Source organism: Vidua macroura, chromosome 18 (assembly GCF_024509145.1).
Source record: "Vidua macroura isolate BioBank_ID:100142 chromosome 18, ASM2450914v1, whole genome shotgun sequence".
NCBI lineage: Eukaryota > Metazoa > Chordata > Aves > Passeriformes > Viduidae > Vidua > Vidua macroura.
In genome coordinates this window covers 12,630,013-12,643,674 of record NC_071588.1, presented here as the reverse complement: position 1 = coordinate 12,643,674, position 13,662 = coordinate 12,630,013, and the positions used below count along the sequence as shown (strand labels likewise).

The following is a 13,662-nucleotide window of genomic DNA, read 5'->3' as shown; positions in this document are numbered from 1 at the left end:
CGCGCGCACCACCCCGCGGCCGGGGGGGACCGCCGGGAGAACGCGCCCCGGGGGCTCGGCCCGCCCCGCTCCGCCGCCCGCCCGCCGCTTGTACCGTCCGCGGAGAGCGGGGACGGCCCCGCGGGCAGCGGCCGCCGCTCCGGAGCGCGGTTCTGCCGCCTCGCTGGGCGCTTCCCCCCCGCCGGGCGGCGGGATGGTACGGCCCGCGGCCGTTAGGGACCGTCGCGCAAGAGGCGCTCGGGCCGCGAGGCGGAGCGGGGAGCGCGGCGGGGGCGTGACGTCATGGTCGGCGTAGTGATGTCATTGCGGCGTAACGGGCGGCGCGGGGCCGCCGTGACGTCACACAGCGAGCCCTGGGTGTCCCGCGGTCGCCTGACGGCGCCTCCTGGCACGTGAGGTCACTCGGCGTCACCTGCCAGCGGGTGACGCCATGGGCTGTATGTGACGTCACCATGTGCCACAGGTCACGTGCCAAGAAGTGGCACCGCGGTGCTGGTTGTGGTCCCCATGCTGTGTTTGACATTGTACGCTGCCCACGTAGTGAGCATGGCAGAGTGACGTCACGGTGTGACATCGCTGTGTGGCGTTATCATGTCCCATGAGGACACGGGAGGGGGTGCAGGTACCGCGTGACCTGTGCGGACCTGGGGGGTGACCCGGCGTGTGGTGGCACAGCTGGGTGTCCCATGGGTGGTGGGACACGGGTGGGTGTCCCAGGGGTGACATTGCATGGATTGGTGTCACATCGCGGGTGGGTGTCCCATGGCACAGCCATGTGTCCCCTGGGTGCCCCTGAATGTCATCCCATCCCATCCCATCCCATCCCATCCCATCCCATCCCATCCCATCCCATCCCATCCCATCCCATCCCATCCCATCCCATCCCATCCCATCCCATGGATCCTGTCCCATCCCATCCCATCCCATCCCATCCCATCCCATCCCATCAATCCCATCCCATCCCATGGATCCTGTCCCATCCCATCCCATCCCATCCCATCAATCCCATCCCATCCCATGGATCCTGTCCCATCCCATCCCATCCCATCCCATCCCATCCCATCCCATCCCATCCTACTGATCCCATCCCATGCCATTGATCCCATCCCATCCCATGCCATTGATCCCATCCCATCCCATTGATCCCATCCCATCCCATCAATCCCATCCCATCCCATGGATCCTGTCCCATCCCATCCCATAGATCCCATCCCATAGATCCCATCCCACTGATCCCATCCCATCCCATCCCATCAATCCCATCCCATCCCATCCCATCCCATCCCACCCCATCCCATCCCATCAATCCCATCCCATCCCATCCCATCCCATCCCACCCCATCCCATCCCATCAATCCCATCCCATCCCATCCCATCCCATCCCATCCCATCCCACCCCATAGGTGCCCGTGTCACCTGGGATGTCCCTGGCGCACCAAGCGACCCCACAGGACAGGGATTTGGGGACATTTAATGACCTGGCAGTCCCAAAGCAGCGAAGCGCGCGGCGCAGCGGGGTCCCCGCCTGGGAGGTCCCCAGCGCCAGCCCCCCCCAATCCCCTCCCCCAGGCTGGGGTGCCCCGGGGGGGGTGGGATGAGACAGAGCCCATCCCCCCGGAGCTGCACCTTGGTGGGGGGGACAGAAATGGCCTTGGGGGCACCCCTGGCCCTCCCGGGGGCTCAAGCAGCGGCGATGGGGGCGAAGCGTCGTGGGGGGGGCGGTGCCGTGCCACCAGTAGCACCAAGAGGGGGGACGGGGGGTGAGCCCATCCTGCTCCCCAGGGTGGCACGGCGGGGGTGACCTGGGTGACGCCCCCGCCCCTGTCACAGCTCTGGGGGGGCGCGGCGGGGGGCGGTGACGATGCGGTAGGGGGGGTGGCCGCTGCCACGCTTGCCACGGGGCACCCCGGGCGTCGCCGTGCCGGGGGCACCGCTGCCCGAGCCGGGCTCTGGCTCTGCGGGAAGAGAGGAGAAAAGGGGTGTCAGGGGCTGGGATGTCACCCCCCCTGCTCCAAAAACTCCCAAATCAGCGCTGGGGGCTGTGCTGTGGGTGTTCTGCCCCGCAGAAATGGGGGTCATTGCCCCACTGTGGCTCTGGGTGTCCCCAACCCCTGGGGACACCCACCCGAGGACCCCCCCAGCTGGCACCCCTGCCTGGCACCCCCGGCTGGAGCCCTGTGGAAAAGCACAGCTGGAACGGGGAGCGGGGAGGGGGGGTGAGGGTGGGGGGCACACTGGCACGGGGGGGTTTGGCACCGGGGGATCCCTTGGGACAACGGGAGCTCTGGGAGCCGCTTCAGTCCGAGAGGGTCCCCGTGGCCTCCGGTGAGCCTGGGGGGCTCCGTGCTCCTCCCTTGGCTTGAGGGGGTCTCCATGGTCTCCCTTCTCCAAGGATTTCCTGGAGCCCTGGGGAGCTCCAGGGTTTCCCTTGGCCCAAGAGGGGCTCCGTGGTTGCCTCTCTCAATCCAAGAGAGGCTCCATGGTCTCCCGTGGTTCCAGAGGGCCTCTGGAGCTTCCCTTGGCCTTGGGGGACCTCCATGGGGTCCCCTTGATCCAAGAGGGGTCTCCACGGTCTCCTTTGGAATGAGAGAGTCTCTCCATGGGCTCCCTTGAACCCTAAAGAGCTCCAGGGTTCCTCTTGGTCCAAGAGGGGTCTCCATGGTCTCCTTTGGAGTGAGAGAGTCTCTCCATGGGCTCCCTTAAACCTTGGTGAGCTCCAGAGTTTCCATTGGCCCACAAGGATCTCCATGGTCACCTCTCAATCCAGGAGATCTCCATGGTCACCTCTCAATCCAGGAGATCTCCATGGTCTCCTCTCAATCCAGGAGATCTCCATGGTCACCTCTCAATCCAGGAGATCTCCATGGTCTCCTCTCAATCCAGGAGGATCTCCATGGTCACCTCTCAATCCAGGAGATCTCCATGGTCACCTCTCAGTCCAGGAGGATCTCCATGGTCTCCTCTCAATCCAAGAACTCTCCATGGTTGCCCCTCTCAATCCAGGCAGTCTCCGAGCTCTCCCGTGGCCCCGGAGCTCTCCGGTGCCCCGTTGTGGTGGCTCCAGCCCCCCGTGCTCCACGCCCGCTCCCGGGGGGTGCCGCGGCGCTCCAGGCTCATGCAGGGCGGGGTGGGGGGTGGTTACCTGGCCAGATGATGGCTTCCAGCAAGGTGACCCTTCTAGCCAGGACCTCCAGCCGGGCCTGCTGCTGCAGGAGGGTTTGGAAGCTACTGGCCTGGGGGAGAGGGAGAGAGCAGAGCAGAGCAGAGCAGAGCGCGTTGGCCCCGCGGCGGGCACGGGGACACGGGGTGGGGACACGGCGTGGGGACACGGGGTGGGGACACGGCACGGCAGGGGTGGCACAGCGTGGCGGGGGGCACGGCAGGGGTGTGGCCCCAGCGGGATGGGGGTGCTGGAGCACGAGGAGGGGGTGCCAGGTCTCCTAGGAGGGTCTTTCCTGTCACAGAAGGGTGCCGGGGGCTCCCCCATCCCTGCGGGTCCATAGCGACAAGGGAGGCCCCTTGTGCTGCCTTGATGTCCCTGGCAGGGCCCTGATGGGGACACTGATGTCCCTGACCTGGGGGTGCTCCCTCTGCCATCCCCCAGCACGCTGAGCCCCCTGACATTTGGGGGGACACATCCACAGCCTGTCCAGGGGGACACTGGTGTCCCCAGCTGGGGGTGCTCCCTCTGCCACCCCCAGCACGCTGAGCTCTCCAAAATGTGGGGGGACATGTCCCCAACCTTCTCAGAGGGCCACTGGCTTGTCCCCAACACTGAGACTGTCACAGGTGTCCCTGCCCGAGGGGGGCAGTGCCTGGGGGGGCTCTGGGGTGCCCAGCTGGGGGTGAGGGTGGGAGGACCCTGGTGGCCCTTCCTTTGAGTGGTCCCCAGTGCTGGCCATGATGCCACCATGTGGGTGATGAAATCATGCATGGCTGATGTCACGATGGCCAAGGGCCACCTTGATGTCATGGGGGCCTGGTGACCTCCCGGCAGGGATGGGGGTCACCCCCTGCAGGGGGTGGACCTGCTGTCCCTGTCCCCCCATGGCACGAGGAGGGGCTGCCGAGGGTGCCCTCCCTGCAGCTCCATGCCATCAGTGAGCCAAGGGCCACCGTGACGTCACGGGGACCCGGTGGCAGGGCTGGGGGTCACCCCGGGGGTCCCCGTCCCCCTACTCACCGTAGAGCCCAATCATTGTTTCCAAGATTAAAACCCTCTCCGCTAAAATCTTCAGCGCCTCGCGGAGCTGGTGCAAACCCTCCCCCTGGAGAAGAGAGGCACGGGCTCAGGGGGGGCTGCACCCCAAATGGCCCCAGGCCACCCCCGGGGGACCCCCCGACTCACAACGACACCAGGGAAAGGAGAGGGGGAACCCCCGAGGGGGTCTGAGCCCACCCTGTGCCCCACCACCCAGTTCAGGTGACATTGGCACTGGGTGACATTGGCCGGGGACCCCCAGAGCCACCTTTGGGGTGCTGGGGACACCCAGGACATCACTGGGGTGCCGTGGATCAGGTGGGTGACAGAGGAGCAGAACTGGGGACGCCCAGGACATCACTGGGGACCCAGGGACAAGCTGTGGGGCAGTGGGAACAAGTGGGGACCCTGAGGACATCATTGGGGTCCCAGAGATGCAGAGGACCCAGTCGGGTGTCGGGGTCCTCCCGTGCCCGTCCCCCCCCCCCCCCCAGCCCAACCCCTGTCAGTGCCTCGTGTCCCTCCCGTCCCCGGTGTCCCCTGTGCCACTCACCCAAGTGCCCCTGTCGCCCGGCTCGCCCCGGGGGCCCGGCTCGCCCTGAAACACAGAGAGGAGAGGGCCTGGCAGGGGGGGCACGGGGGGCTGTGGCCGGGGGGGGCCCGACCCACCCACGTACCTGCGCCCCGTCCTGCCCGCGGCTGCCCGGGTGGCCCTGGGGACCCTGCGGGGGGACAGAGCCCATCAGCACCCTGATAGGGGGGGGCACGGCCACACCCCCACCAAAGGGGGTGCTGGCAGAGCCCATGGCTGAGACCCCACACCAACCCCCCATTACCGCACACCAACCCCCCCACCCCTCCATGACCCCACACCGGACCCCCCAACCCCCATGGCCCCCAGCCCCATTCCGGGGGTGGCTTTGCGGGGGCGGGGGGGGGCACAATCCTGGGGCCACTGCCCACATCCACACCCCACGGCAGGGTCCCAGCTCCCTGTCCCCGCAGAGGGACCCTGGGGACAGCAGCCTGGGGCCACCCAGCAGGACAGGGGTGTCTGAGCAGAGGTGGCCCCCAAACCACACCCCTGCGTTGCCGCCCCACCCTGACACGGCCACCACAGGGGACCCCAGCAGCTGCCCGGGTGGCCCTGGGGACCCTACGGCGGGGACACAGAGGCTGTCAGAACCCCCGGGGGGCACGGCCAGCCCCCCCGGCTGACACCCCCAGCTGGTGTCACAGTGCGGGGCTGGGGACACTCACCCTGTCCCCCTTCTCGCCGGGGGGCCCGGCAGCTCCGGGCGCTCCCGCTCTGCCCTGTGCCAGGACAAGAGGGGGACATCAGCCCTGGGGGGACACGGGGGCTCAGCCCTCCCCGTGCCCCCCAGCCCAGCACTTACATCGGCTCCTGGGGGCCCGGGGGGACCAACGGGACCTGGGGGGCCGGGGGGACCTGCAAGGACAGGGGACACGGCTCAGCCCCGCACTGGGGCGCCCGAAAGTGTCGGGGGGTGACAGAGGAGGGGGGGGACACCCTCACCCATTGGCCCCACAGGTCCGGGGGGTCCCATGGGACCCACGATGCTCCTGGTGGCTTCGGTGAAGGTGTTGGAGAGGACGGGGTCCCCTGGGGGGAGAATGGAGGGGGTGTTTGGGTCAGGGTGCCCGTGGGGGGGACACAGGGGGGACCACATTCCCCCTCCCCTGCTCTCCCCTGTGTCTTTTCCCTGTCACCCCAATGATGGCAGGAGGTCCCCAGCTCTTCCCAGCACCCCACGCCTCATTGCTGGGACCCCAATGTTGGCAGGGGGTGCCCTGCAGTGCCCGGTGCCCCCCACCTCATGCCTGGAGTCCTGGGGGTGTCAGGGGTCCCCAGTGCTGCCCAGTGCCCCGCATCTCATCCTGGGACCCCAATGATGGCCTGGGAATCCCCAGTGCTGTGCCCAGTGCCCCACATCTCATCCTGGGACCCCAGTGACAACCAGGAGCTCCCCACACCATCCCTAGCCCAGGTGAGGCTCAGACCCCCCCCCCCAGCCCGGCCCTGCCCCAGCCCAGCCCCCAACTCCGTCCCGTTCTTGGGCTCACACTGGGAGGGGACCCCAGCCCAGCCCCCCTTACTGGGCTCGGCCAGTCGGGGAATCGCTGGCCCCACAGGGGCAGGGGGGCCCGGGGGGCCGGGGGGCCCGGGGGACCCCTTCTCTCCGGGGAGCCCCGTGGCTCCATCCCGGCCGGGTGGTCCTGGGGGGCCGGGGGGACCTGCAGGGAGGAAGAGGAGGGTGAAGATTGGGGCTGTGCAGGGCTGGAGCCCTTCCGAGCCCCCAAACTGCTGCATGGATCCCCCCCCCAAATCTGCCCACCAGGAAAAGAGGGGCTCGGCTGGGCCAGGCACCAGGCTGGGGTCCCCCCACACTGTCCCCCCTTACCTGGTGGCCCCACCGGACCCTTCAGTCCAGGAATTCCCGAGGGTCCCCGTCCTCCCGCGTCGCCCTTGGGCCCGGGGGGTCCCCTCCAGCCGGGTCTCCCTGCGGCACAGCAGCACCCTGAGGGGGGGACCCCGGGGACAGCCCCTCAGGGGTGTCCCCCACCCCTCCCCAGAGCTGGCCTGTCCCCGCGGGTGGCTCAGTGTCACAAATGGGGACAGCTGGGTGGCTTTTCCCCTAAAGTGAGGGGTCCTTCCCTCCCAAATATTGACAACACCCAGGTGTGTTCCCTGCCCTGTGGGCGCTGCCAGGTGGCACTGTCACTGTCACTGTCACCCCGCCTTACCGTCATCCCCGGGGCTCCCGCGGGCGGCCGGGGACCCCCAGAGCTGCCCGGCCTCGGGCCCCCTGCCCGGGCTGCCACCTTTGGGTGCTGCTGCCATGGGGGGCTCGGCCACCGCCAGCCGGGCCACCTGCCAAAGACACGGGGGGGGGGGTGGGTGACAGCAGGGGGCACAAGGTGAGCCCCCCCAGGGCTCTTGTGCCCCTCGGGGGGTGCAGGGGGAGGTGGCCAGACCCCAGACTGGGACTTGCCTGTGCCTCGAGGGTGGCGAGCCGGGCTGTCAGCTCCCCGACACGGCTGCAGTTCAGGCACCCTGCGGGGGGAAATTGGGGGGCACAGGCGGTGGGGTGGGGGGCAGCCGGCCCTCTGTGCCCACCCCAGCGGGTTTGGGGGGGACCCACCTGAGAAAGCCGTGGGGTGCAGGGGGGGCCGGCGGGGGGCGGAGCTGGGGCGCCCGGGGTCCCGCCCCGTGAGGGGGGTGTGAGCCTCTGCCGAGGAAAGGGGGGTCAGCACGGGGGGACCCCCCCGTGGGGCACCGCCTTCTGTGGGAGACCTTCCTGTTGTACTTCCCTCCAACACGCTGCGGGGTGCAGGGCCCCATCCTGGCTCTGGGTGAGCCTCAGACCCCAAATCCCACCCACAACCCTGAATCAGGATCCCCCAGATGCACCCATGGTCTTAAACCAGAACCCCAAAACCCTCCATGACCACACGCCAGGTGCCCCCAACCCATAACCTCCAAACCCACCCACGGTCCTTAACCAGACACCCCAAATCTCCTCATGATCACCCCCCCCCCCCAATCTCAGCCCCAAACCCAGCCCCCTCAGCCCTGAACCCCATCTCCCCAAACACCCCCACGGCCCTCAGCCCCATTGCGGGGGTGGCTTTGGAGGGGGGGCACAATGCTGGGGACATTGCCCGCATCCACCCCCCACGGGTGGGGTCCCAGTCCCCTGTCGCCACTGAGGGATCCTGGGGACAGCGGTTTGGGGCCACCCAGCACGGCAGGAAAGGGGTGTCTGGAGCAGAGGTGGCCCCCAGAGCCCCCCCACGCTGTCACACCCCCCGCCCCCAGCACGGCCACCGCCGTGCTGCAGGGGACAGCCCTAAGTGGGGCCAGATGTGGGGCAGGCGGCCAAGCACGCAGGGAGGAGGAGGAGGAGGAGGAGGAGAAAGAGGAGGAGGAAGAGGAGGAGGAAGAACCCCCTGCCTCCCCCAGCTCTGTTCCCACCCAGCTGCCTCCGGAACCCCCCGTGTCACCCGCTGCCCTGCAGACCCTCGGTGCCACCCCAGGGTGTCCCCACCCCTGGGTGCCACCCACTGCCATCACAGCCCCGGATCCCACGGAGCTGGAGCCGGGCTGGGACCCGCAGTGCGGTCCTGGGGGATAGGGAGGAGGAGGAGGAGGATGTGGTGACAATGGGGACAAAGACCCCCCTGTCAGAGCTGGCAGCGCCCGTCCCCCCACACACGGCACAGCCTCGCACCCATTCATTCACTGCCCACCTGCCCCCGGCCACGCGTGCCTGGGGGGCTGCACCCCCCCGTGGGCACTGCCATGCTGAGGAATGTCCATCTGTCCATCCACCCACACCCCATCCATCGGCTGTTTCATTTCCCCACCCCAGGCACATCCCGTTGCCCACCCACTCCTGTCCCCCTGCCTGACCACCCACCGCCCCAGCCAGGGATCTCTCTCCATCCATCCACACACAGGGACACCCCCCACCCGCACGGGAAGTTCTGTCCAGCCACCTGTCCACTCATCCATCCATCCATTCATCCACAGGGACATCCACACACTTGCCCACCCATGGGAGAATCCTTCCGTCCATCCATCCATCCATCCATCATCCATCCATCCATCCATCATCCATCATCCATTATCCACCATCCATCCATCCATCATCCATCCATCCATCCATCCATCATCCATCATCCATCATCCATCATCCATCCATCCATCCGTCCGTCCATCCGTCCATCCATCATCCATCCATCATCCATCCATCCATCATCCATCCATCCATCCATCCATCATCCATCCATCCATCATCCATCCATCCATCCATCCATCATCCATCCATCCATCATCCATCCATCCATCCATCCATCATCCATCATCCATCCATCATCCATCATCCATCCATCCATCCATCCATCATCCATCATCCATCCATCATCCATCATCCACCATCCATCCATCATCCATCCATCCATCCATCCATCCATCCATCCATCCATCATCCATCCATCCACCATCCATCATCCATCCATCATCCATCCATCCATCCATCCATCCATCCATCCATCATCCATCCATCATCCATCCATCCATCCATCCATCCATCCATCCATCCATCATCCATCCATCCATCCATCCATCATCCATCCATCCATCCATCCATCCATCCATCCATCATCCATCCATCCATCCATCCATCCATCCATCCATCCATCCATCATCCATCATCCATCCATCCATCATCCATCCATCATCCCACCTACCCGCAGGTCCTTCTCCTCACCCACCCCTACCAGTGCCACCGAAGGCCGTGTCCCACAGCCCCTGGGTGCCACCTCTCCGCCCTGCTCAGGTCCCCATCCATGCTGGCTCCCACCTTCCTCGCAGTTGGCGCCGGCGTGTCCGGGGCAGCAGCGCCATTCCAGCGCCGTCAGTGTCCTGTAGGTCACCCTGTAGAGGGGCCGCACCACGGCGCGGTAGCTGCGGCACAGAGGGGCAGCGCTCACACCCGTCCTGGGGACATCCCCGCTGTCCCTGCTCCCAGGGCACCCCGGTGGCCCCGCTCACCTGCCCCCGCTGCAGGCCAGGGGCCAGCGGCAGCTCTGGAAGACCCTCTGGAGGAAGGTCCCGTTCTGGACGTGGCACGACACCGTCCGTGTCACCGTGTAGGAGCACCAGTTGCTGGAAGGGAAACCACCGATGTCACCAGCCCTTCTGCAGGGACACCATGGGGGTGCTGCCACCCTGGGAGATGCCCAGCCCCGGTTATTGGGGTGCCCATGGGGAGTCCTGCTCTGGCACGTGGGGCCGCACATTCCTGCTGCATTCCCGGCAGCGCCAGCGCCGGCCGGCCTGCAGCGGGCCCGGAGCTCCCCCGCGCCCCCAGCCCACCCCACACAAAGGCTCCTTTCTTCTGCCCCGCATGCCAGGCTCTGCCCACCCCCTCTCTGGGCACCCCAGCCTCAGTTTCCCCCTGCAGAGGGGGATACACCAGTGCCACGATGCCGAGTGTTCCCGTCCCTGCGGTGGGAAGGACTTGCCGTACCCTCGGCAGCTCCAAACTCAAAGGCTGCACAATTTGGGTCAAAAAATGAGCTTTTCGGGACCGCTGCAGTGCTGCAGGGAGGGAGGCGGTGGCAGCAGGGACAAGCGGGCGCCGCGGGGGGGACAATTGTCTGGGAGGTGCCGGAGGCGGGGGGGACAGCGGGGTGGCACAGGGCTTTCCGGCTGGGCAGCGTCCCAGGCGGGCACCGTGCCAGGGCTGTGGAAGCACAGAGCCCGCCGGAGCTGTCGCCACGCTCCTGCTGCCACCCTGCCATGCCAAGGGGGTCCCGGCTGGCATCATCCCCCTTGGAGGGGCACCCAGCTGCTGGGCGGTGCCAGCTCCAGCTGTGGAAATGCCTGTTGGGATGGGATGGGATGGGATGGGATGGGGATGGGTCCCGGCTCGTTTCCCAAGGGGAATGCCCTCCCAGGAGCGGGGCAGGAGCTGGCAGGCTTTGGCATGTGAGAGCCCGCATGGCCCGGCGTGACCTCGGCCCACTGGCACCGAGGGGGTCCGGGCTCTGCTGCCAGGGCTTCTGCCCACTCGGGGCAAAGCCTACACCAGGTTTGGCTCCGAATCCCACTCCCATTCCCAAAACCAGCCGCTTGGCTTTATGCCCTCGGCTTGGGCACGTGGGATCCCAGTGGTGCATCAGGGAGGGATGGGGTGGGATGGGGTGGGATGGGGTGGGATGGGGTGGGGGCTTGTGGGTGCTTGGGTGCTGGCCTGGGGGGCCCGGGGGCACACGGCAGGGTTGTGCCAAGGCGCCGGGGGCTTCCTGGGCTTGGCCGGGAGGGGAAGGGGAAATGAGGCGGCTTCTGCCCGTCGCCTCACCGAGCCGAGCGGAACCGGGAGGTCCCGGCAATCCGGTGCTGGAGACAGGGCCAGAGCCAAGGGTTTCCTGTAAACAACCCCCCCCCCCGCCGGCACCCCCTGCCGCTGTGGCGGGATAGGGACCACAGCCCCCCACAGCACCCACAGACCCCCGGACTGGGCCACCCCCAAGGGACAGGTGGGACCCTGGGGCTGGGGACATTCACATTTCACCGACTCCAGCACTCCCAGTAGCCCCAGAATGAGAAGGCAGCCCCAGCATCCCCAGTATGCCCAGGGAACCCCACCATGCCCAGCGTTCCCAGTAGTCCCAGCATGCCAAGGCAGCGCCAGTATCCCAATATGCCCAGGCAAACCCAATAGCCTCAGCATGTCCCTGTATGCCCAGGCAGCCCCAGTGGTGCCAGTGTGCCCAGGAGCCCCAATAGTCCATCCCAGTAGTCTCAGGAGTGCCAGCAGCCCCAGTAGTGCCAGTATGCCCAGGCAGCCCCAGTAGCCCCAGCACCTCCCAGCACCCTGCTGAGCCTGGCAGCTCTGATACCCCCAGTAAGTCCTGCTGGCCCCAATAACCTCCCAGTAAGTCCTGCTGGCCCCAGCCCCAGCAAGTCCAGCTAGCCCCAGTACCTCCCAGTGCCCCCAGCCTCCCCCACCCAGCAGCCCCAGCATCACGGCCCACACAGCCCCTCCCCGGAGTGCCCAGCTGCTGGTGCCCCCCGGTCCGTGGTGCCCCCACGCCTGGTACAGAGCCTCCCAGTACCCACAGAACCCCGATGCCCCCATGGCCGTTACTTTGGACCCCTGGTAGCCACAGAACCCCGGAGCCTCCCAGGTGCCCACACCCCTAAGCCCTCGGTGTCCCCCGTGCCCGGAGCTCCCGGGTCCCTGACGCCCCTGGTGCCAAGCACTCCGCACCCAGTACCCGCAGCTACCGGTGCCTGGTGCCCCCCGGTACCCGGTACCTGCAGCCCATGGTGCCTCCCGGCACCCGGTACCCGCAGCCTCCGGTACCCCGCAGCAGGCGATGCTGCCCCGGTGCCCGGCTCCCGCATCCCCGTGTCCCCGGTGCCGGTACCTGCGGGCGGCGGGCGGCAGCAGGGCCGGGCTCCAGGCGGCGGCGGGCAGCGGCAGCAGCAGGCAGAGGGACAGGCAGAGCCCCGGGGCTGCGGGCAGGGCCGGGCGGCGGCGGCACCCCCGGCCCCCGGCCATGCCGCTCGGCGGGGCTCGGCACTGCCCGGCCACCGGCACCGGCACCGAGCGGACGGCGGGGGAGGGGAGGAGGAAGGAGGAGGGATGGAGGAGGAGAAGGAGGAGGAGGGATGGAGGAGGGACCCCCCGCCTGCCCCCCCGCCTGCTCCCCCGCCTTCCGCCCCGCCGGCACAGGGGTCCCGCTGGCGGGGCAGACACGGGGTCCGGGGGGGCAATTTGGGAGCTTGGGGGGGCAAACCGGCCCGGGGGGGGCAGGAAGCGGGGGCAGGGGAAGGTGGGGGCCGGGGAAGGCTCAGCGCGGGGAGGGGTCGCGATGCGGGGCTGGGCCCGGCTGCGGGACACCGGTCCCCGTGGGAGCGACTGGGGACACACACGTGTGCGGGAGCCTGCGTGTGCATCCCTGTGCGTGCGCGTGGATTTACACACGCGTGTGCGCACAAAATTCGCATTTGTCCGTTGCTTAACACACTTTTACACACACAGAATCCACGCGTGTGCGTGCCCGTGGATTCACACACGCGTGCGCGCACCCAGGTGTGTTTGTGCCTGCGTGTGTGTGCACGGCCCGGGCGTGTGCTCACCCACCACCCACCCTCCCGTCTGTGTGTCTGCCTTCCTCTTTGTCCGTCCGTCTGTCTGTCTGTCTCCTGCTGTTCTTCCAGCTGCCTCTGCCATGTGTGTGTGCGTGTGTGTGGTCCCCGCGTCGGGGCGTGCAAGGAGACCGCGCGTGTGTGTGTGTGTGTGTGTGTGTGCATGGGTGTGCGCGGGTGGTCCCCGCCGGGGGGCCCTACAGACCGTCTGTCTGTCTGTCTGTCTGTCTGGGGACACATCCCTGCAGTGGCAGCACCCCGGGACCCCCCACCTTGTCCTCTGTGGGCTGTGGGTGGGGGGTCTCCCCAGCGCATCCCCCACCCTGCCCCAGTCACCCGCGGTGGGCACACAGGAGGACCCAGCGCTGGAGCGCTCCTCCCAGGGACCCCCACCCATGGGTGCCCCTTGGGTCCCCCCCACCCCTGCAGCCCTCCCGGGTGTCCTTGAGGCGGGGCCCCGGTGCTGTTTACCCTCGTGGGTGCCGCGGGAGCCGAAGGTCACCCACGCTCCTGCTCAGACTAAACACGGCTGCGGCAGCGCCCGGGGCCCGGGGGGCCCTGGGTGGGGACAGGGTGTTGGCACCAGGTGAGGCACGTGTGTGTCCCCACACGGATGCAGGGCCCAGCCTCGGCAGCACAGCGTCTTGTCCCCAAGGCCCCAAATGACACCCACCCGGCCCTGGGTTCACCCCCTGTCTGATGGCTTGAGCCCCTTCAGGGCTCCTTGCGGGGATTTCAGGTCCCTGTGCCACGGCCCTGTCCCACCTCTGTGTTC

General features: G+C 67.7%; 1 protein-coding gene across 6 annotated transcripts; it reads right to left on the bottom strand.

The window, feature by feature from the left end:
* Positions 1-1,732: 1,732 nt before the first annotated feature.
* EMID1 (EMI domain containing 1) lies at positions 1,733-12,342 on the bottom strand. 6 transcript variants are annotated; one of them, XM_053994248.1, is made up of 15 exons: positions 12,164-12,341; positions 9,780-9,893; positions 9,589-9,692; positions 7,366-7,506; positions 7,216-7,277; positions 6,968-7,094; positions 6,625-6,723; positions 6,287-6,457; positions 5,739-5,825; positions 5,599-5,651; positions 5,462-5,515; positions 4,879-4,923; positions 4,755-4,799; positions 4,184-4,268; positions 1,733-1,955 (listed from the first exon to the last, which is right to left on the bottom strand). In XM_053994248.1, the coding sequence occupies exons 1-15, from the start codon at positions 12,295-12,297 to the stop codon at positions 1,825-1,827; spliced, it is 1,452 nt and encodes a 483-aa protein (XP_053850223.1). In that variant the 5' UTR covers positions 12,298-12,341; the 3' UTR covers positions 1,733-1,824. The 6 variants fall into 6 exon arrangements, with proteins under 6 accessions (XP_053850223.1, XP_053850224.1, XP_053850227.1 ...); XM_053994249.1 differs by having other exon boundaries at positions 6,320-6,457; XM_053994252.1 differs by having other exon boundaries at positions 7,366-7,452.
* Positions 12,343-13,662: the final 1,320 nt, after the last annotated feature.

What these genes read in the sequence shown, in the direction of transcription:
- EMID1 (XM_053994248.1), bottom strand. Translation starts at nt 12,297, where the DNA reads ATGGCCGGGGGCCGGGGGTGCCGCCGCCGCCCGGCCCTGCCCGCAGCC. An exon ending in TCGCCACCCTCGAGGCACAG is followed by an intron (nt 7,095 to 7,215) that starts GCAAGTCCCAGT and finishes TGTCTTTGGCAG; the next exon opens with GTGGCCCGGCTGGCGGTGGC. An exon ending in GCGGGCAGGACGGGGCGCAG is followed by an intron (nt 4,800 to 4,878) that starts GTACGTGGGTGG and finishes TCTGTGTTTCAG; the next exon opens with GGCGAGCCGGGCCCCCGGGG.